We start from the raw sequence: 22,296 nt of genomic DNA, 5'->3' as shown, positions 1-22,296 counted from the left end.
GCTGAAAGCTTTCTAACGTTGTATACAAAGTGAAGTTTCCTGCCGCCAGCGCGTATCTCCGCCAGATTGCGTTCGTTACTAGGCAACATATATGCGCGCTGCGTGCACCACTGATCTATACATGACATGTCATTCAGTAGCGCGAACACACGGAAATGGACGGAACATCCTCGGCCACCGTACGTTCGTTACTAGGTAACCAACAACATCGCGCGAACACATGTGTCGTGATGGAGAAGAAGGTAAATTGGAAGAAGCTCGTCTAACATTTTTGGGCTAGAACATTTAATATGTAGCCCATCGTACATTATTATTGATGCAGTCAAAAACTCTACAACTACTTTGCAACCAGGCTCAGTTTGGCTATCTTACGTTATCTGAAACTAAGAGAAATGTTAGTGGGTATGGAAAGGAATGAAGATTTACTGATTTTATTTTAAATTATATTATACTGTAATATTAATAGTCTGTCTAGTTACAGTAAGGATGTATTACAGCAGATTGCTCTGGGTAATATTTAATCATTGTCATAATGTTGCATTTGTATTTTTCAAAGATGTCAGGAAAAAAGCAGAAAGATATTTTGTCATTTTGGGCACCAAAGGGTAAGCCCCCTAAAAAGGTTGCCAGATTAGAGGAGGAGACAGTGGAAGAGGTGGTGCACTCTAATCTGTCCATTTGTTCTCAATGTCCCACCACACAATAAATCATTCGTCTAGATAGAAGACGCATTTAAAAATCAAAATGCAATTTTTAAAGATTTGTTTGAAACTGTTTGGAGCAATTTGTTATATTTTTGGTTAGCTATATTTGTAATACTGCATTAAAGAGTATTTGATGTGATGAATTGCTCTGTCATTTATCAGATTTACTAATTGTTATAATTTTAATTTGTTCTGGTTAATTATGAACAATGGGTAAAATTGGGGGCGGGGATGGGTGGGGCGGGGCTTCATTATGGCTCCTCCCCTAACCGCGTGTGATCTCACTCCAAGCTTTTGCTCAAACTTGAGAACCCTGATTTAAATGAGGAATATTGTGACGTGTTCGTTCCCGGAAGAGGAGTTTCAGGGAGTTCAGAAAGATCTTCCGCTGGATCTTTTTCATGCTGAAACAGCATCATTACTGTCCTCTGTGTTTATCTGTGTGTATCTCCAGGCAGGTGAGAGTCTCCGTGTGCTACACGCTCTTCGCTCTCTCCTGGAGGAGTTCAGGGCGGAGCTTCGGGAGGAGGCGCAGCGGCGCTGGCAGATGCAGCAGACACTGGCCAATGAGAGAGCGGCGTGGGAGATACAGCGCGCTGAGATGTGGAGTCACGTCACCAAGGTGCAGAAACAACACTTACATCACCGCAGAATCACCTGTGAACGACTGTACAGCACATCTGCATGATCTGGGCTCAGGCATGAAACCTCAGAAAGCTTCGTCTTCCTCTTATGCGTCAGACTTTATCAACTTCATTAAAGGAACACGCCGACTTTTTGGGACTTTACCCAGATAGCAAAGGGACATTGAATCAACGTGGAAACGTGACATCGAAACAACGTTGATCTGACATCGTTTTGCTCATCGAATAAACGTCAGACCAACATCAGACGCGTCATTCTTTCAAAACTAACGGAAAATCAACTTGAAATCAACGTTATGAAAGCAAACCAATTTTCGATTTTCATTTAGCTTTGAAGAATGCCGTTAGTTCAACGTTAATTCGATGAGCAAAACAATGCCAGATCAACGTTGTTTCGATGTCATGAGAGACGTCGTTTCCACGTTGATTCAATGTCAGTTTGCTGTCTGGGTATATATATGAAGAGTTCAGATGCACAAGCCTCTAATGGCTCGTTTCCACTGAGGGGTACGGTACGGTTCCGTACAGTACAGTACGGGTCGGGTCGGGTACACCATGATCAGGCTTGCGTTTCCACCGCCAACAGTACCCTTACTTGATAGGCGTGGTATGCTGGAAAGAAGCGATCGACGTCATTTTCGCGCGAAGAAAGCGACATAGTAAACAACAAGGATGACAGACAGCAGATCTTGTCACTAGAAACAAGCGCTGGCATTAGGCGTTTCCAAGAAGCCAACGCAAAGTCCGACTCAGGAGAATGATCCCGAGGACGCGAGTCCAGTAATTCTGTTAATGGACCAGCGCGTTCTTGAACGCGGCACTCAGCTCGCTCTGGCTCTGCGACTCCGGTTATCTCTGTATGTTCATTTTAGGCAACAATAAAACGAAATATGTTATAAAACACCACTCTGCTTCTTTTCGATTTCATTCCAATACATTTTAAACATTCTAAAGCACATAAATGTGGTTCAGGCAACGCATAGATTGATTATCACTGCATGTATGTAACGTTATATTTATAAAAAAAACTAATTATAAAACAACCCTGCCTCTTTTCGTTTAAATTTAAAAATATTAAACATATTCCAGGCAATATCTAATGTAATGTATTGCATATCGCATTACAAATGTTGCAATAAACAACATTACAGATGATCTTGTAATAAAATAAATAAAAAATGACAAAACTATCTCTTTTTGTTGAATTTCAATTTTATCAATAATAGCCATTATAAAAGTATACGTAAAAGGTACAAAATACAGTAAAGCTTAAATAATATCAAGAAACAATTCAGTCAGTCAAATATACAAATTCAGCGCTCAAAGATATGAAACTTCACGTAGCCTTCTGCCAAAACTATTGGCCAGGGAACGAATTATAGATTCACGAGACCAAAGATCACCTGTTAGGTTTATACAAGACGAACTATATCTCATGTTTAACCACTACAGACACGTCCGAGTCAGCGGCAAACATCAGAACGACTAGCCGAGGAAAGGCTGTTCCAGGCGGGGGACACGAGCGCGAGCGTCCGGTGATCGCTTGGAATGGATCTCAGTCAAATGATCAAAAATCTATAAATAAACCACAGATTTGATTTTTAAAAAACGACTTTCTCGCCTGAAAAAGTCTTAAAACTACATTTCGTGACGCAATAACAGTAGAATTATATTTCAGCTACGTATATGCTTCTAATGCCCTTGTAGCACGCGCGAGTGACGATACTCTGTCCACCAATCAGCGTTCTGCAGTGAGTCTAGCTCCACCTTTTAGTACCCTTTCACTGTGCTAGGTACCCTAACGGAAGGGTACCCAAAAAGTGGTACGGTACGCTTCGGCTTTTTGGTACCATTCACAACTTTTGACAGTGGAAACGCAAATAATTGCGTACCGAACTGTACCGTACCGTACCACTCACTTGATCATTTTTATCAAGCTTATATATTCAAGTTCAGTAATTTCACTTAAATGACAATTAATAGGTTATCTTCATTGCAATTTAAGTGAAATTACTGAACTTAAACATACAAGCTTGATAAAAATGATCATTCTAGAAGAAAATTTCAAATGGCACTTAGAGGCTTTTGCATCTGAACTCTTCATATATATATACTGTATGCATAATTGATCAAAAATACATATGTAAAACTTCCAATTGATCAAAAGTTATATTTGTTGATAATACTAATTATAAGAAATGTTTCTTTAGCAGCAAATCTGCATATTACAATGATTTCTGAAGGATCATGTGACACTGAAGATTGGAATGATGAATGATGCTGAAAATTCAGCTTAGTTAGCATCTTCAATAAATTACATTAATACATATTTGAATAAAATAGATTCAAATAGAAAAACTGTTCTTTTAAATTTCACAATATTACTGTTTAACTGTATTTTTTATCAAATAAATGCAGCATTGGTGAGCGTAAGAGACTTATTTCAAAAACATAAAATCTTACCAATGCCAAACTTTTGAACAGTCTAAGATGACAAATGTAAAAATGTCATTAAACTTAATCTCTTTATATCTTAACCAGACTTAAATCTTCTGCTGAGACGTTAAGATCTTGCCGTTGCTTTCTGCTCACAGTGACTTACAGTGGCTGTTTCGGTGTCGTGGAGGTTAGGGAGCGTCTTGAAATAGCCAGCTATATTTAGTGCACTTCGGCCGTCAAACACACTCATGGCCTATTAAAAGGAAGCAGATGTCATTCAGACAGCGGATAGATTGAGGAACATCTGTCTTGATGTGAGGGAGGTGTGTTTGGACTTTACTGCACCAATCATAGGCGATCTGGCAAACTTAAACATGACTCTCTCTTCCTAGCTAAATATATATAGGCCAGTCTGTGCATAACTGGGTTTTTAATACTACTAAGACTATAAACTGCATACTTTTTGTAACATTGTTGTCATATGATGTCTATGTTGCATGTTTAATTCAGCAAGTGGTATCCTGTTATCATATTTAGTCTGTCTGAATAAATAATGAGTCAACAAAAAGGCTAGATGTTACAAAACACGACTGTAATCACGGTTAATTTGTCACACTGTACACACTGGGTTTTTTTTTTCAACTTTGGGTCAAATATGGACAAACCCATCTGTTGGGTTACATTTTATTAAATTTTAACCCAATATTTTGGTTTGTCCATATTTGACCCAAAATTGGGTTAAAACAACCCAGCCTATGTGCATTGGTGTTCTTCTTCATGTCTCTGCTGTTGTGCATGCAGGTCAGAGGTGAGTCTGCAGGCTCAGATGAAGATGAAGATGAAGATGCAGGCGTTGCAGACGTGGCTCAACAGGAACGGGAGGAACAGCGCCGTCTACTGGCAGACAGTCACAGCACGGCACTGGAGCTGCACTGGAAACTGCAGCATGGAGAAAAGCGCTGGACGCGCGAGAGGAATGACTTACTGGAGCGCTTCGAGAAAGAGAGGCAGGAATGGGACCGCAGGTTACGGGATATGCACCACAAGATGGAAAAGGTATGGGGTGTGTTATCCTACTTGTTTTGCTAATATGTTTCAATACCTTAAAAAGGGGAAAGTCGCCTCTGGAAAGATGAATGTGTATTTAAAATGGGTTATTTATGAAGTAGAAATGTGAAATTATTTTTGAATTTGGAGCTTTCTAGACTGAGAAAAGCCAGAAATGTATTTTTGGCTGATGTTGATGAAAGACAACAACTCCCAGAATGCACTTGCTTCGCTGCCTTAGGAGGCCACGCCTACCGGTAACAGAGCGCAGTAGCTAAACAACAAGTCTAGGCTACTAGTGAGAAAATATATTTCGAGATCGCCCAAAATATACGGGGATTCGGCTTTTGCGTTCTACAGTCGCCATTCATCATGTTTACTGTGGCGAGCGGGACGAGTGAGGGCTGCGGGAGAACGGCGCGAGGGCGGTGGCGTGATTACCGATGAGCGACACCTGTGAGACGCACCGGTCTCGTATCTCTCACGGAGGAGCGGGAATTTTCTTAGCGTTACCAGAGAATGTCCAATTGAAGAGAATTGGCACTGGCTGGTTACTTCCAGTTTCTGGACTGGCTGCAGTAACGCGTCTCTGTCCATGCGGGGGCGCTCGCGGTCGAGTGCAGAATGAATGAGAGTCAATGGGGTTTCACCCCCAGAAATCAACTTTTCTCAGGATGTAAGTTTTTGTCAAGTAATTTGAAAGTTCCATTTAAAAGGGAGGGCTAAGATAATACACTCAGTTGAAAATTGCATTTTTAAGTTCACTTATCTATTCTAAAAAAACGTTCAAAACCGTGATGACATCACACAATAGCAGAATGCTAGCCTGTTCTGGCCAACAACGGCCTAACCTGTAAGAAATCAAAAGGACATAAGTACTCGTTCATTCGACTTTTGGCCTATAATCTATATTGAACTTGCGGAATCAACAATAAAATCTGTTAATTTAACGACAAGCAGGTGAAAGAGACACATTTAGCCGTTTAGCCCCATAGACTCCCATTCATTCTGCTCTCACCCGCGATCACCTCCAGTGGAATTCTAATGGAACTGCAACCAAGATGATACACAATGGGGCTAATAGGAAGTGTCAAGGCTCTCCGTTAGACGGGCTCTGGCGCACATCAACCGATCACTTGTATAGCATTCACGTAAACACTACATTCAGATTCACCAATAGGAATGAATTCAGTTAGATTGAAACAAAAGCTGTGCATGTAAACAATGAACGGCGACTGCAGAAAGCAAAAGCTAAATCCCGGACATCGACAGCTGGAAAAAGAGGATGGTAACCCCTACTACTCAGCTTTCTCCACATAACAAGAGCCTGCTAGCTTAGCTTGCAAAAAAAGATGGCTGACTAGAATGTTTGTGAAGATGTTTGCTACACAGTAGGCCGCAAGCAGTGTTGCAGTACTCGAGACTCGGACTCGTCTCGGACTCGACTCATATTTTAATGGTCTTGGTCTTGTCATGGACTCGTGTCCATTTAGACTCGGAATTGACTCGTACTCTAACAATTTTTTTTTTAGGACTCGGAATTATTCCCGAGTCCACTCGAGTTCATTTAAAAATATTTTTCATGATTATTAATGTATGTTAATAAAATATTTCTTTAAATTGATTGACACACCCAGTGATTGGTGATTTTCTAGTGTGCAACTGTGCATTACAAATTGTAATAAAATTACTTTTAACACCACCTACTATGTGCCCTTTTTACCCTAAACTGATCATATTTGTTAAACTCTAAGTAAATTCAGTAAAAAAAAAAAAAGGGTTTCTCTAAGTAACTAAAAGTAAATTAGGTAATCAACCCTCACTGGTCTCGGTCTTGACTCGGACTCGACTCTCTTTGGTCTCGGTCTCGACTCGGACTCGACCGTCTCTGGTCTCGGACTCGACTCGGACTCGACTCTCTTTTTACTCGGACTCGACTCTCTCTGGTCTCGGTCTCGACTCGGACTCGACTCTCTCTGGTCTCGGTCTCGACTCGGACTCGACTCTCTCTGGTCTCGGTCTCGACTCGGACTCGACCGTCTCTGGTCTCGGACTCGACTCGGACTCGACTCTCTTTGGACTCGGTCTTGACTCGGACTTGACCGTCTCTGGTCTCGGACTCGACTCTCTATGGACTCGGTCTCGACTCGGACTTGACCGTCTCTGGTCTCGGACTCGACTCGGACTCGACCGTCTCTGGTCTCGGACTCGACTCTCTATGGACTCGGTCTCGACTCGGACTTGACCGTCTCTGGTCTCGGTCTCGACTCGGACTCGACCGTCTCTGGTCTCGGACTCGACTCGGACTCGACTCTCTTTGGACTCGGTCTTGACTCGGACTCGACTCTCTTTGGACTCGGTCTCGACTCGGACTTGACCGTCTCTGGTCTCGGACTCGACTCTCTATGGACTCGGTCTCGACTCGGACTTGACCGTCTCTGGTCTCGGACTCGACTCTCTCTGGTCTCGGACTCGACTCGGACTCGACTCTCTCTGGTCTCGGTCTCGACTCGGACTCGACTCTCTCTGGTCTCGGTCTCGACTCGGACTCGACTCTCTCTGGTCTCGGTCTCGACTTGGACTCGACTCTTTCTGGTCTTGGTCTTGACTCGGACTCGACCGTCTCTAGTCTCGGACTCGACTCTCTCTGGTCTCGGTCTCGACTCGGACTCGACTCTCTCTGGTCTCGGTCTTGACTCGGACTCGACTCTCTTTGGACTCGGTCTTGACTCGGACTCGACTCTCTCTGGTCTCGGTCTCGACTCAGACTCGACTCTCTCTGGTCTCGGTCTCGACTCGGACTCGACTCTCTCTGGTCTCGGTCTCGACTCGGACTCGACTCTCTTTGGACTCGGTCTTGACTCGGACTCGACCGTCTCTGGTCTCGGACTCGACTCTCTTTGGACTCGGTCTTGACTCGGACTCGACTCTCTCTGGTCTCGGTCTCGACTCGGACTCGACCGTCTCTGGTCTCGGACTCGACTCTCTTTGGACTCGGTCTTGACTCGGACTCGACTCTCTCTGGTCTCGGTCTCGACTCGGACTCGACCGTCTCTGGTCTCGGACTCGACTCTCTTTGGACTCGGTCTTGACTCGGACTCGACTCTCTCTAGTCTCGGTGTCGACTCGGACTCGAGTGAGGTGGTCTCGACTACAACACTGGCCGCAAGGCATCTCACTAGGCCTTGACACAGAGTCGATATCTCCTCTCCTCCACCCCAGATGCAGAGAGATATTGTTCAGTCAGCAGAAGGAGCAGCACCACATGTCTTCTCCCCTCAGGAGAGCCCGTGTAAGGCTCCTCGGTCTCCACGCTCACCCTGCGCCGCTGCACACATGCGCTCACACTCGGACTCAGAGGCCATTCTGGAGGAGAAGGGGGCGGCTGGCAGATCCAGACCCTGTGAGGGACACCGGCCCCCGGAGAGCCTGTTCCTGGACGCCCTCTCGCTGGACCCCCTGAGCGAGGCCGAGGTGCCGCCTCCATCACGTCTGGACAGCGAAAAGAGGTTCTCCCATCTGAACGAAGTAAGAGAATTCAGTTCACACTGCATGATGAGGCACATTTCATATCATGCATTTTTTTTTTAAGGTCTGCTTATAATGTCAGCACTTTTTTGCCATGCACTTTTTTTGTAGTTATCTTGTATGGTATACAGGGGAAACTTGAAAAATTAGAATATCATGCAAAAGTTTCAATTTAAAAGGTGAAACTAATATATTAGATAGACTCATTACATGCAATGTGAGATATTTCAAGCCTTTATTTGTTATAATGTATATAATATTTGATGATTATGGCTTACAGCTATGAAAACCCCAAATTCAAAATTAGAATATTGTGAAAAGGTTTTCATATCTGTCATGTCATATAATACACTGATCTAACCTGGAAGTATTTCTTACAGTCCCCCCATCATTTCATGAAAAAACTCTGTTAATGTTTTAACTGTGTTGTCGTTTTAGGCACTGAATGAGATTTCTGAGAGTGGGGATTCGGCCATTTACCCTGAGGAAGAGAAGAGCAGTGGCAGCCTACTCAGGTACACTCTTTGTTTGCTTAATTTATGCGTTGTGTGAATACAAAGTCTCAGAAATATATAAATACGAATGTGTGTGTGTGTGTTTATGTGCGAGTCCAGTTATTGATCCAATGCCCATTTATCATTGTCCTTTTCAAAGGTCTCTCAATGTTGTTTCGTTTACTGCAAATAAGCTTCAGTGTCTTTTCCTGACTGTCCAACTTTGAAACTGATAAATCGATCTCGCTTTGCCCTTGTTTGAGTGTCAGTTAGCGTCTATGTTTAGACTGTGATGTTGCTGGTGTTTTGGCAACCTCTCAGGAGAATTACAAATGGAAAGTAACAGTTTAATCTCAGGAGGCTGAAGATTAAACTTCCAGCAATATAGAAAGATAACTTCATTAAGGTTTTGTTATAATAATGATACTCCTCCTTTGGGGCTGGCACGTTAAACCCGGCATGCTGTCTACCGAGAGGTATCATCAAAATGCTCCTTAATAGTGGTTAAACGGATCACAAAACCCACGGTTCGGATCACATTGTGGTTTTTGATGCACATGTGGCAAATATAACTTTACTTTCCATTTATTCCTTAAAGGAGTAGTTCACTTTAAAAAAAAAAAAAAACGTTTGCTGATAATTTACTCGTCCCCATGTCATCCAAGATGTCCATGTCTTTCTTTCTTCAGTCGAAAAGAAATTAAGGTTTTTGATGAAAAGGATTCCAGGATTTTCTCCATATAATGGACGTCAATGGGGTCCAAACGGTTCAAGGTCTAAATGAGAGTTTCAGTGCAGCTGAAAGGGCTTTAAACGACACTATACGATGAATAAGGGTCTTATCTAGCGAAACGAACGCTCATTTAAAAAATAAATAAAAAAGTTAAAGTTTTATAAGCTCAAATGCCCACCTTGCTCTGTTCTGTGTGACTCTCCTGTTCGAACTCGTTCATCAAAATGAACGAATCTTTTTTCGAGTCATTTCATTCATTTTGTTCGTTGAATGAACCTAATGACTCGACAAAAGATTCGTTCATTTTGAACAGGAGAGTCACAAATGCGCATCACAGAACAGAGCAAGGCGAGCATTTGTGAAAAGTTGTCCATTTATGTTCGCGATTGTGCATCATTCACTCTCAAAAATAAACGTTTTATATATTTACAGTTAGAAATTTACAAAATAAATCTTCATGGAACATGATCTTTACTTAATATCCTAATGATTTTGGCATCAACGAAAAATCAATAATTTTGACCCATATAGTGTATTGTTAGCTATTGCCACAAATATATCCATGTGACTTGTGGCTGGTTTTGTGATCCAGGGTCACATATGATAAAGGGTTAGAGGAACATAGGGTCAACCCTGCAAATATTGACATTTACCCCTCCTGACCCAAAGACAATTCCAAAAGGTTGGCAGCGGCATAATATACTTTGTTTGAGCATTGCATCAATCCCATAAAGCATTGTTTTAAGTGTCAGGTATAATGTTTAATAACAGCATTGTAACTTTCCGTAGGGCGAAGTCAGTTTGCTCCATGAGCGACTTCCAGCGTTTAATGGACAGCTCCCCCTTCCTACCAGATAAGAGCAAGCATGGCGAACACATGCGGGACGATGTGACCCCTCCCCTTTCACCGGATGACCTCAAATACATTGAGGAGTTTAATAGTAAGGGTTGGGATCTGCCCACCAGCTCCCTGGCCTCTTGTCCCATCCCTGGCCCAGTAATGCCCTCTCCGGGGATGGAGGCCTGGGTCGAATCCCGAAGGGCCGAGTCGACTTCAGAAGCATTCCAGCCAGCCTCCTGGTTCCTGACCACCAGCGCCACCTTGACCACCAACACCATAAGTAGCCCTGAGTACTGCCAAATGCTCCCGCTCAGAGTGACCCAGGGGGGAGACCAGTTTGGGGTGCACATCCTCCACAGTCCCGCTCGAGGAGAGCGATCATCCCCAAGCACCTCCGAACAGGAGTACGTGTTCTCCAAGGTGACTCAAGGAGGTGCGGACGAGGTGTTTGGAGGAACGTGGCCATGTGAGATTAGGAGTCATTTGGAGGCAAGACCTGTAGAAAGTCCATTGATTTGCCCCGCGGTTGGATTTACCTCATCATTAGAGCTGGAGCTGTCTCGCAATCTGAGTGACGACATGAAGGAAAAGGCGTTTGCTATGCGATCATCTGCGTCCGGATCCAGCCCTCCGGAAAGGCAGCTCCGGGACATGGCGTGCCAGACGAATGGTTTCACCACCCGTTGGACGCAAACCACCCAGACCATCAGCGTGGGACTGCAAACGGAGGCTCTTCGCGCCATCACAAGCAGCCCTCACCGCTGTCTAACGCCTAAAGGAGGCTCTACTCCCATCTCATCGCCTTCTAGGAGCCTTAGGAAAATGCAGTACTCGCCAGTCGTACAGGCTAAGTTTGAACGGCCGTGTTGCTCTCCGAAATACGGCTCACCCAAGCTCCAAAGGAAACCCTCAAACGCTGGCAAAGCAGAGCAACCGGTCGGCCAGACTCGCGCTCCCACTCCAACGACCACTTCCCAGCAGCAAAAAGGCAACAGCGAATCCGCTTGGGCTCGTTCCACGACGACTAGAGACAGTCCCGTTCACACCACCATCAACGACGGCCTCTCCAGCCTCTTCAACATCATCGACCACACGCCCGTCGCCTACGACACCAAGTTCAACAAGTCCCCCAGCCGCTCTCGTCCCACTGAAGCGGGGCCAACGGATCCCAAATCTCCCGGTGTTTGTGCCGCGCAGGGGCCTTTAAGAAACTCTCGGGGCCGGTCCCCAAGCCCTGTTCAGCTCATTGTGGAGACGCAGGGCGAGAAAACCCCAGAGGGGATTAGCATCAGACAGGACCTGTCCGCTCCCCCGGGATACACGCTAGCGGAGAACGCTGCGCGGATCCTGAACAAGAAACTACTGGAGCAGAGCTTCAGAGAGGAGAGGAGGCTTTCCGCTTCATCCGCAGCGGCTCCCAACAGAACCGGAGACGCGGAGAAACCTGGATGTCTTGAGGTAACTGAGAGGTTTTTTCATTCAGCTCAGGAGACATAAAGTCAACATGAAATCAAAAATTGTCCATATTTATTTTGTAAGGCGAGATACTACAGGCAAAACAGTGTTTTTTCATGCATCTGTCAATTTCGAGATGTTGACTAGTGGAAAGAAAACATCCAAAATACACTTTTAACTGTATCTTTTAGAGCTCTTTATCTATTTGCATCTGTTGATTTCAATTGACCTATGGCTAAGCCACGCCCCCTCCACTCACTCGGACACACAGTCAACTAGGGCTGGGTATTGAGACAAATTTCACAATTCGATTCGATTTCGATTCACAAGCTTGCAATTCGATTTCGATTCGATATCGATTATTTTGGATATCAGTTACAATAAATGGCATTTTTTCTCAAGGGAATCAAATCTCTTAACTAATGCTGTAAACTATGGGAGTCTAGTTGTAGCCTACCTGGCTTCATTAGCCTAATATGAAGGTAATAATGAATGAATCACTTAAATTACACTTTTATTTATTTTTATAATAAGAAGATTATATGAAATATAAACATTTAAATGGTGGCTATACATTTAGCAAAATGCTCCTCTCTAGAGTTATTTTTTTCTAGCTGACTAACGAGTTTATGTGGGTTTTCTGAGGTAAATTTGACGATACATTGATTACAAGCTGTTTAACTGACGTCTTTCCACGGTTGAAACGCTGATTGAGCGAATCAATGTGACATGATGTGGATTTCGATAAGTTGTACTCTATCTTTTAACACACTTTCAGATGCTCATTCATGTTTATTTCGCGCTGTAACTGGTATTATTAAGCCGGAAGAGAGATCAGCGCTGCTGCTTCTCTTGAGCTGCGCCAGAGCGATCTCACGCCACAGCGCCAAAACGCTATTTATGTTTTTGAATATCTAAAGAAAAAGGACGTAATTTGAAAATTGAGACTTTGCTTCATATCAATAGTAACAAAGGACAAAGATTATTGTGAGTTTTTGGATGCGCACAGCCGCGATACAATATCCCATTCATTCAAATGAAACAGGATGACTAATCGATTCTTGAGATTTAAGAATCGATATCGGTTCGTAAAAACGAGAATCGATGAATATCGAGAAATCGATATTCATTACCCAGCCCTACAGTCAACATTCGGGGACAGGCGCTATGGCAGCTGTCAGACATTTCACAGGAGGCAATTGGTGATTTTTGGAGACAGAAAGATTATAAATTATCTCGAAGTCACCCAAAGGGCCTTAACTATGCATTGGAGGGTTATATGAATAATTTTATTGTTGGGAAGTTCGATGAAAAGCTTCAGCTCCAGGCAAAAATGTACACGTCACAGTGTAAACGTGATAACCCGCATATTGTTGCCGTCACCGTTTGGTGCTACAGTATTTACATGAATCATTCAGCACAACGTTGTTAACATTTGTTAAAATCTCGTTTTTTTACAGATACGCTAATGAAGCTAAGTGACACGATGTACAACGCAGCTAGAACCTAACGTTAACGTTTTCTAACGTTAGCCTAACGTTACGTTAGAGATTTTAAAGATAACGTTCAAATACGTTGTTGACTTAACTTAGAACATATGTAGACATCCTTGTTGCATTTATCCACGTTTAGTTGGTGTTGTGGTCTACCGCATAACTTAATCCAGAGCAGACACTTATCTCGGTTGAGATGTGGCTTGGGAAAGGGTAAAAAAAACACACACCGTCGCCCAGCCTCTCGGGAAGTACCCCATACACACCGTTTGACCATTTTAGACTTAAAATGACAAGAAAAAACGAATGAAAACTGACTAACTGCTAGGGATGGGCAACGATTAATCGCGATTAATCGCATCCAAAATAAAAGTCTGTTTACATAATATATGTGTGTGTAGTGTGTATAATTAATTTGTGTATATAAATACCCACACATGCATGTATATATTTAAGAAAAATGTGTTATTAATATATCAAATATTTATATTTATATATAATATTAATTATGTATAAATATACATGAAGTATATACATGCAAATATTTCTTAAATATATACATTCATGTGTGTGTATTTATATATACACACACATGAATCAGCAGATGTAAAATAGCCTACTGACTAATTCTGGCACACTGTACATTTAATCATGTATCATTAGTGTGCATTGTCCCTGTTAAAAAAATATATACAAATTAATAATACACACTACACACACATATATTATGTAAACACAAACTTTTATTTTGGATGTGATTAATCGCGATTAATCGTTGCCCATCCCTACTAACTGCAATGCATTTCAATGGACGTGGAAGCAGAGAATGTCCGAGTGTATTGGGTCAGCTGCGCACTGTGATTGGCTCATCAAGTTTGAGGGCGTGGCTTAGCCATTGGTCAATTGCGGTATATATCTTTAAAGACCGTTTTCCTCCTACATTGAGCCAGAAATCTCCACTTGAGTAGCATTTACATACGCCAAACTTTACAGATTTATTTTTATCAATAGTCTGAAGGTTTTACAGAGGTTTTTTCATATATGTTCATATATATAATTATTCCTAAACAGGAATAAACAGTATTTTCTGATATTCTAATATATATATATATATATATATATATATATATATATATATATATATATAAAATAAACAATAATTTTGAACCTGGCTTTATATAATGTTCAGGTTTTTGTTCTGGAAATGTATGCAAATTAGTGCACATTTAATTAGATAATGCCTCATTAGGTTTTTTTTGTGCAATTATTAATGTAATCATTCACCTGGTGAAGTATGGTGATAGCTGTTTTTGACCTGGGGTGTCTCGCCTTTAGCAACATTCCTGTTTTTTTCATCAAAATGTTTGAGGATACTGACTTTTGGTTTCAGATGTTAGTGTCTTGGCAAATCTGAGCACAGTTTGAGACATTGTTGAGATCTCTTCTGAAACCCTACAGAACAGACGTGTGAAATTACTGGGGTCTTTTTCTCAGGAAACACGTCTTAGATGCAGGAGACCATAGCAAATGAGATGATCTAATTTGTGATATTGTTCTTTCCTGCGGGTACATAGGCTTTTAGTCATTGTATATATTACGGTATAAATTTGACTGCTTGTTGAAGGTTTTGGTCTTTGGACAATGCGGATTCAAGATACAAAATTATGTTATATGAAAGTATCAAAAATGATCATTCCCAGCTTCCAAATGCTGCCTGAATGCAAGCTTTAGCGTGCTGCTTTTCTGCAATACTAACAGTAGCATAGTCACATGCTGCTTATTGTTTTTTTATTATGCTGTGAAACTAGATTACATAATTTCTTTGGATACAGGATGTTCTAATTCACTGTAATAAAGTTGTATCCAGTTTTTGATGCCTGCCAAACTCTATCCATTACGAAGATTAATCCCTCACATGTCCACAGAGAGCAGCGTCAGCGCACAAACCCATGATGCCCTGTTAATGCCAAAGACACATTTACAAAGATTTTATTATCAAAGATGGTTGTTTGTGTCGTGAGCAGTGTATGCATCTGGGATTTGTGTTTTAAACGTCATGGATATTACTGGGCATTAATACATGCATTACATCAGAACTTTAGTCATATTTTGCCTGTCCATCATCTCTATTCATTTTAAATTGAAGCGATGGTAGATTAGGAGTTTTCACACTGTAAAAATGAATATGCTTTATCTAATCAATAAAATTGTGGCAACAGATTACAAGCAATATTATTTATTAAATTGAACAAATTAGAATTGAGTAATAGTTAATCAAATTAATATTCTAATTAATTTTAATTTGTACAATTTAATTAATAATATTGCTTGTAACATGTTGCCACAATTTTATTGATTAGATAAAGCATTTTTTTTTTCAATGCACAAGTAAAACTATATTTCACAGAGTTACTGTATATAAGGGTGAAAAGAATCACAAAGACGTGTCCAGATCACATTTCACCCCAAATTATACAACCCCAATATTTCACAACAAATGGCATATACTCATACTCATATATCTATATATATAGTCATATATCTTTAAGTATCATACATATATACAGTATATATATATATATGAAGAGTTCAGATGCAAAAGCCTCTAAGTGCCAATTGAAATTTTCTTCTAAAATGATCATTTTTTATCAAGCTTGTATATTTAAGTTCAGTAATTTCACTTAAATGGCAATAAAAATTACCTATTAATTGTCATTTAATTGAAATTACTGAACTTAAATATACAAGTTTGATAAAAATGGTCATTTTAGAAGAAAATTTCAAATGGCATTTAGAGGCTTTTGCATCTGAACTCTTCATATATATATATATATATATTGCACTGTGACATTATTGATAGCAATACAAACAAAATATTTATATTATTTATTTTAATTATTTATTTAAATTGTTTATATATGCATTACATTATTATATTATATTATATTATATTATTGATTTTAATTGATTAGATTATAATTATTACATTTGGAGGAGAAATATGACCTGGACAGGTTTTAATCTCCGAGATATGCTACGATATAGTGTTGTGATGTTAAACTGTAAAGGACAGCGAGGCTGCTTTTCCAGGTTGTACCGGCCGGATGAGCGATGTAGTGCTAACCAGAGTCTGATGTGCTTGTGTTATTTTGACAAGTGTGTTTACTCCTGTTTTTCCGGGTTGCCTCCAGAACCACACTGTCTTACTAACTGCACCCTGGGGACTGTAACGCAGCTTGTGCTCGCCGTGCAGTAAGTGCCACCGATCCTACTCGACCTTTGACCTCACAGTGACCTCACTAGTCTCACTGATTTTAATGGGATTTCTCTCACCGCATGCCACGCAGTTTCTAGACACTGTTATCACCGCTATAGGCATTATTGAAATATTGTACGTGCTTCGTTGTGGTCACACTTTTTTAGTCCTCATGTAGGTGTGAGCATGCCCATCGTCTGATATTAACTGAATAACCAGTCATCCAAAAAGCTATCAGAGTTTGATGATCATCCCAAAACGTGAGGTGGAATTTCATAAGCCAAAACACAAGAAACTTTGGCTGATATGCAGTGGCTCAAAAATAATAATCATTTCAAAGAACGTTAACACAAGCAAAACTAAGTGAAACATGTTTTAAAGGGGTGGTGTAATGCCCTTTTCACAAGATGTAAAATACATTTTTGATGTCCCCTGAGTGTGTGTGTGAAGTTTTAGCTCAAAATACCCCACAGATAGTTTATATAGCAAGTTAAAGTTGTCACTTTTTGAGGGTTAGCAAAAACGCACCGTTTTAGTGTCTGTACCTTTAAATGCAAATGAGCTACTGCTCCCAGCACAGGGGGCGGAGCTCCAACAGCCTGTGTCCTCTTAGCTCACAGACTGTGTAAAACTATAAAAGATAGTATTTTAAATGAAGACTAAAAGTATTTGCACACTTTTTAAAGTGACTTAAGTGACACTGTATATCAAACTCAAATGTGGCTTTTTGGATGGCGTTACCATTTTGACTATTAATATTTAATCACTTAACTTGACATTTTTCGTAGGTCTTTTGGCTGTTAAGTGTGTCTGTGTTTGTAATTGGATTATTTTTGTCCATTTCTTAACCTCAGCAGCCCTACTGATGGAGACCACACCATAACATCTGGTTTACTGTACTCTACTGTACTGTCTGGTGTTGTTAACAGGACGTGAGCATGAGTTGTGGTGTGTGTAGGGTTCATTGGCTGCTGTGTGTGTTGATTGTGCCGTTTAACACCTGCTGCTAACGCTGGGTCTCATTTCTTCACTTCTAACAACAACTTAATGCTTGGTTGAATTTTTTAACATTCAATTAATATTTTAATATTTAAAATTGCCTTCAATCTTTATAATTTTAGTAGTTTTTGTCATTTTTATTAAATTATTTCCATTTTAGTTTTTGTCAATTTAATACTGTAATTGTAAGTTAGTTTCCAATTTTTTTATTTATATTTTATTCAATTTAAGCTTGATTTCAAATAACATAAATCATTTTTAACCAGATTTCTTATTAGTTTTAGTTGTCTGGTTTGATGATGTCACTGGAGAAAGAATTCCATAGAACTACATTTAAATTCTCTTTGCATGAGCTTCAAAGTCTCCGAAAGTTCAAAAACCGAAAGCAGATTCATATAGACGTACAGTAGTAAATCCCTGTTTCTTAATTATTCAAAGCACAGAAAATATCCACCTCTCATGCTGAAATCTCATTCATTTTGAATGATCGAGAGAATTGTTCAGAGTAAATGAAGCTCAAAATGTGTATTTCCTCAAAAGCAGACATTCAGTCCAAAACAAACTGAATATTCTTCTTTTCTATCTGACACAGAATGGATGTTTATCGATTTTAGTTAAATCTGTAAAAGCACAATTACTTTCAGACCAGTGTTATTTTATTATTAGATGCTATCATACTATATTTTGAATTAATTTTATTTTTAGTTCATTGCCAAGGCAACATTTATATTTTCTATATAAGGTTTTTGTATAAGGTTCAATTTATAAGTTTTTTAAGGTACAGTTATCCATGTACTATTTTATTTTAAATAACTTCTTTATATTTCTATTTAGTTTTATTTATAGTATTATAAAGCTATATTTATTTTTAGATTTTCAGTTTCCATTTCAATTTAGTTTATTTTTTTATTAGTTTTTTAAGTTCTTTTATTTAGCTTTCATTTATTTGTTCTTTTTTAGTTTTAGTAGTACTAGTACTTTAACTTGTTTTATTTTAGGAAAGAAAATGCAACATTTATTTTTTCAACAACACATTTTTTTGTGACAGTTTTTTAAATATTTTATTTAACTTCAGCTTTATTTAATGTATTTTAATTTCAGTTTTAGTAAGTCTACTTCATCAAGTAGTACTAGAATATGGCCTATTTTATTTCACGTCAGCTTTATTTTTAAATAACGATAATGATTTTTAATAGTTCGACTTTAGCTTTATTTATAGAATTATTTAACATTTCAAGTTAGCTTTTAGATTTAGATCATTTTTCATTTTAATTTAGTTATGTGCTTTTGTCATTTTTAAGTACTTCTATTTAGCTTTAATTTATTTGTATTTCAATTTTAGTTTTACTAGTACTAGTACTTTAACTTGTTTTATTTTAAGAAAGACAAGGCAACATTTCTGTTTTCAACACATTTTTTGTAACAGTTTTAAAAAATGATTTAACTTTAGCTTTATTTAATACATTTTTATTTCAGTTTTAGTAATTCTACTTCATGTAGTAATAGAATATGGCATATTTAATTTTACGTCAGCTTTATTTTTAAATAACGATAATGATTTTTAATAGTTCTACTTTAGCTTTATTTATAGAATTATTTAACATTTCAAGTTAGCTTTTAGATTTAGATGATCACTTTTCATTTTAATTTAGTTATGTGCTTTTGTCATTTTTGTCAGATTTAGTTTTTTAGTATTTCTATTTAACTTTCATTTATTTGTATTTCAAGTTTAGTTTTAGTAGTTGTTTTATTAACTTAAGTAGTTGTTTTATTTACTTGTTTTATTTTGGTAAAGGGAAGGCAACATTTCTTTTTTCAACACATTTTTTGTAACAGTTTTTTTTTAAATATTTTATTTAACTTAAGCTTTATTTAATACATTTTTATTTCTTTTTATTTACATTTTTATAGCTTTATTTATAGAATTATTTAACATTTCAAGTTAGCTTTTAGATTTAGATGATCACTTTTCATTTTAATTTAGTTGTGCTTTTGTCATTTTTGTCAGATTTAGTTTTTTAGTATTTCTATTTAACTTTCATTTATTTGTATTTCAAGTTTAGTTTTAGTAGTTGTTTTATTAACTTTATAGTAGTTGTTTTATTTACTTGTTTTATTTTGGTAAAGGGAAGGCAACATTTCTTTTTTCAACACATTTTTTGTAACAGTTTTTTTTAAATATTTTATTTAACTTAAGCTTTATTTAATACATTTTTATTTCTTTTTATTTACATTTTTATAGCTTTATTTATAGAATTATTTAACATTTCAAGTTAGCTTTTAGATTTAGATGATCACTTTTCATTTTAATTTAGTTGTGCTTTTGTCATTTTTGTCAGATTTAGTTTTTTAGTATTTCTATTTAACTTTCACTTATTTGTATTTCAAGTTTAGTTTTAGTAGTTGTTTTATTAACTTTAGTAGTTGTTTTATTTACTTGTTTTATTTTGGTAAAGACAAGGCAACATTTCTTTTTTCAACACATTTTTTGTAACAGTTTTTATTTAACTTCAGCTTTATTTAATACGTTTTTATTTCTTTTTATTTACATTTTTATAGCTTTATTTATAGAATTATTTAACATTTCAAGTTAGCTTTTAGATTTAGATGATCAGTTTTCATTTTAATTTAGTTATGTGTTTTTGTCATTTTTATCAGTTTTACTTTTTTTAGTATTTCCTTATTTATTTGTATTTAAATTTTAGTTTTAGCAATTTTAGTAATTGAACCTATTTATTTGAATTTTTCAGCATTTAACCTTTCCATCCAATATTTTATTTCAGCCTTATTTCTATTAACAAATATTTTTTTTTTTATGTTTTAGTTAACAATAACAACAATGTTGCGGACCAACTAACTTGACTCCAAATACCAGCCTTTCCTGCAGAAGCTCAGAGTTTGAAAGCCTACATGTTTTCTTCCTTGACTGCAGGATTTGCCCCGTTCCTCAGTGGCTCCACCTCTGGACTCCCGTTTCCTTCGACCGGCTCGTCCCGCTAACCGTCGACCCCCGTCCCGCTGGGCCGCCCACTCGCCCTCATCCTCGCCCAAACACACAGTGAGGTTCCTCTTCCCCTCGGCTCAGGCCGTCCCGGAGACAGAGGAGCCCGGGCAGGAGGTTTCCTCACACACGTAACCAGCCTAGATACATCCTTTTGCACTTCCCCCCTTTTAGTTGTCAAGTGTGAATATGAATTGGAATTTAGAGCGCATTATTGTTTCACTTCTGAAAGGTGCGCAGAAATCGAAGCCCCTCTATTATATGCTTTGACTTTCCTTTACCATCCCCCGTTCCAGCCTGACCACACGTACGCACACCGCCGGAGCGACGGAACCATCGAGAACCTTTCTCAGAACCATTGAACTGCCACTAGAGGGCAGAGTTCTGTGAGCACCAGCTGAACTCAAAACATTCTAGAAGTTCCGTTTTGGAATTCTCAAGAATCTGGAATGTACTGACGCAAAACACCGCAAAGTGTTCCATAAGAGGTGCCTACACACACGTGACCTCGCAACGGTCCCGTACTCGTGTGTGTGTCAATGTACATGTATGCAATACATATGACTTTATATGTGTTGGTCGTAAAACATCGAACTTCTTTTTAGACGTTCTGATACTGGATAGTAATAATATTTGTCAGAACAGCATAAAAGTTTACATGCATTTACGTTTCTTAATTTCGGAGGGTTAAATAATCCCGTGTTAAATTATGTTCCGTGTTGTATATATAGTTTATAAAACTATTTTCTTATTTTTCTCGTACATCCCATTTTGTTCGGAAACCTTTGATGCTTGAATTTAAAAAAGACTTTGTAAGGAGAATTTGACTAAAGGAGAAAACCACACACTCTTAGTTCGACAGGGACGAATGATATATGATGTCAATCATAATGTATTTTAAAACCCAATGTAAAACTGAATGTTAAATGATGACAGGAGAGTATATTGACACTGATTATACTTATGCACATTTCCCTAGTCACAAAACCCTGAAGGAATATGCACGGGATTAGTTGGAACTAAGCTGTTATAACTAAAACGAACCGTAAAGGATAGTGGGGTTAACCAGGGGTTAAAAAGACAACCAGGGTTAAAGGAGTATCACTTTTAAAAAAACTTTTGCTGGTAATTTACTCGCCCCCATGTCATCCAAGATGTCCATGTCTTTCTTTCTTCGGTCGAAAAGAAATTAAGGTTTTTGATGAAAACATTCCAGGATTTTCTCCATATAATGGACTTCAATGGGGTCCAAACGGTTCAAGGTCTAAATGAGAGTTTCAGTGCAAACTGTTCAAAGGGCTTTAAACGATTCCAGACAATGAATAAGGGTCTTATCAAGCGAAACGGTCGCTCATTTAATAAATAACAAAGTTTAAGTTTTATAAGCACAAATGTTCGCCTTGCTCTGTTCTGTGATGCGCGTTTGTGACTCTCCTGTTCGAACTCGTTCATCAAAATCAACGAATCTTTTTCGAATCTTGAAATGACTCGAAAAAAGATTCGTTCATTTTGATGAACGAGTTCAAACAGGAGAGTCACGAACGCGCATCGCAGAACAGAGCAAGGCGAACATTTGTGCTTATAAAACTTAAACTTTGTTATTTATTTATTAAATGAGCAATGATAAGACCCTTATTCATCATCTGGAATCATTTAAACCCA

General features: G+C 38.8%; 1 protein-coding gene across 6 annotated transcripts in view; it reads left to right on the top strand.

Moving 5' to 3' along the window:
- Window positions 1-21,833, top strand: part of mtcl1 (microtubule crosslinking factor 1) — a 78,372-nt gene extending 56,539 nt beyond the window's left edge. For 2 of the 6 annotated variants that reach the window (XM_039649098.2, XM_039649090.2), the window contains 6 exons: window positions 1,159-1,326; window positions 4,589-4,843; window positions 8,057-8,362; window positions 8,801-8,877; window positions 10,379-11,888; window positions 20,566-21,833. In XM_039649098.2, the coding sequence (XP_039505032.2) occupies window positions 1,159-1,326; window positions 4,589-4,843; window positions 8,057-8,362; window positions 8,801-8,877; window positions 10,379-11,888; window positions 20,566-20,769 (2,520 nt within the window). In that variant the 3' untranslated portion in view covers window positions 20,770-21,833. Of the gene's footprint in view, window positions 1-1,158; window positions 1,327-4,588; window positions 4,844-8,056; window positions 8,363-8,800; window positions 8,878-10,378; window positions 11,889-16,569; window positions 16,631-20,457 lie in introns of all 6 variants that reach the window. The other 4 variants (XM_039649107.2, XM_039649115.2, XM_089131548.1 and 1 more) reach the window with 4 other exon arrangements.
- Window positions 21,834-22,296: the final 463 nt, after the last annotated feature.

This window comes from Pimephales promelas, chromosome 5 (genome assembly GCF_988280905.1).
Source record: "Pimephales promelas chromosome 5, fPimPro1.hap1.1, whole genome shotgun sequence".
NCBI lineage: Eukaryota > Metazoa > Chordata > Actinopteri > Cypriniformes > Leuciscidae > Pimephales > Pimephales promelas.
Note: the sequence above shows the minus strand (reverse complement) of the source record. Positions and strands in the feature narration are given on the sequence as shown.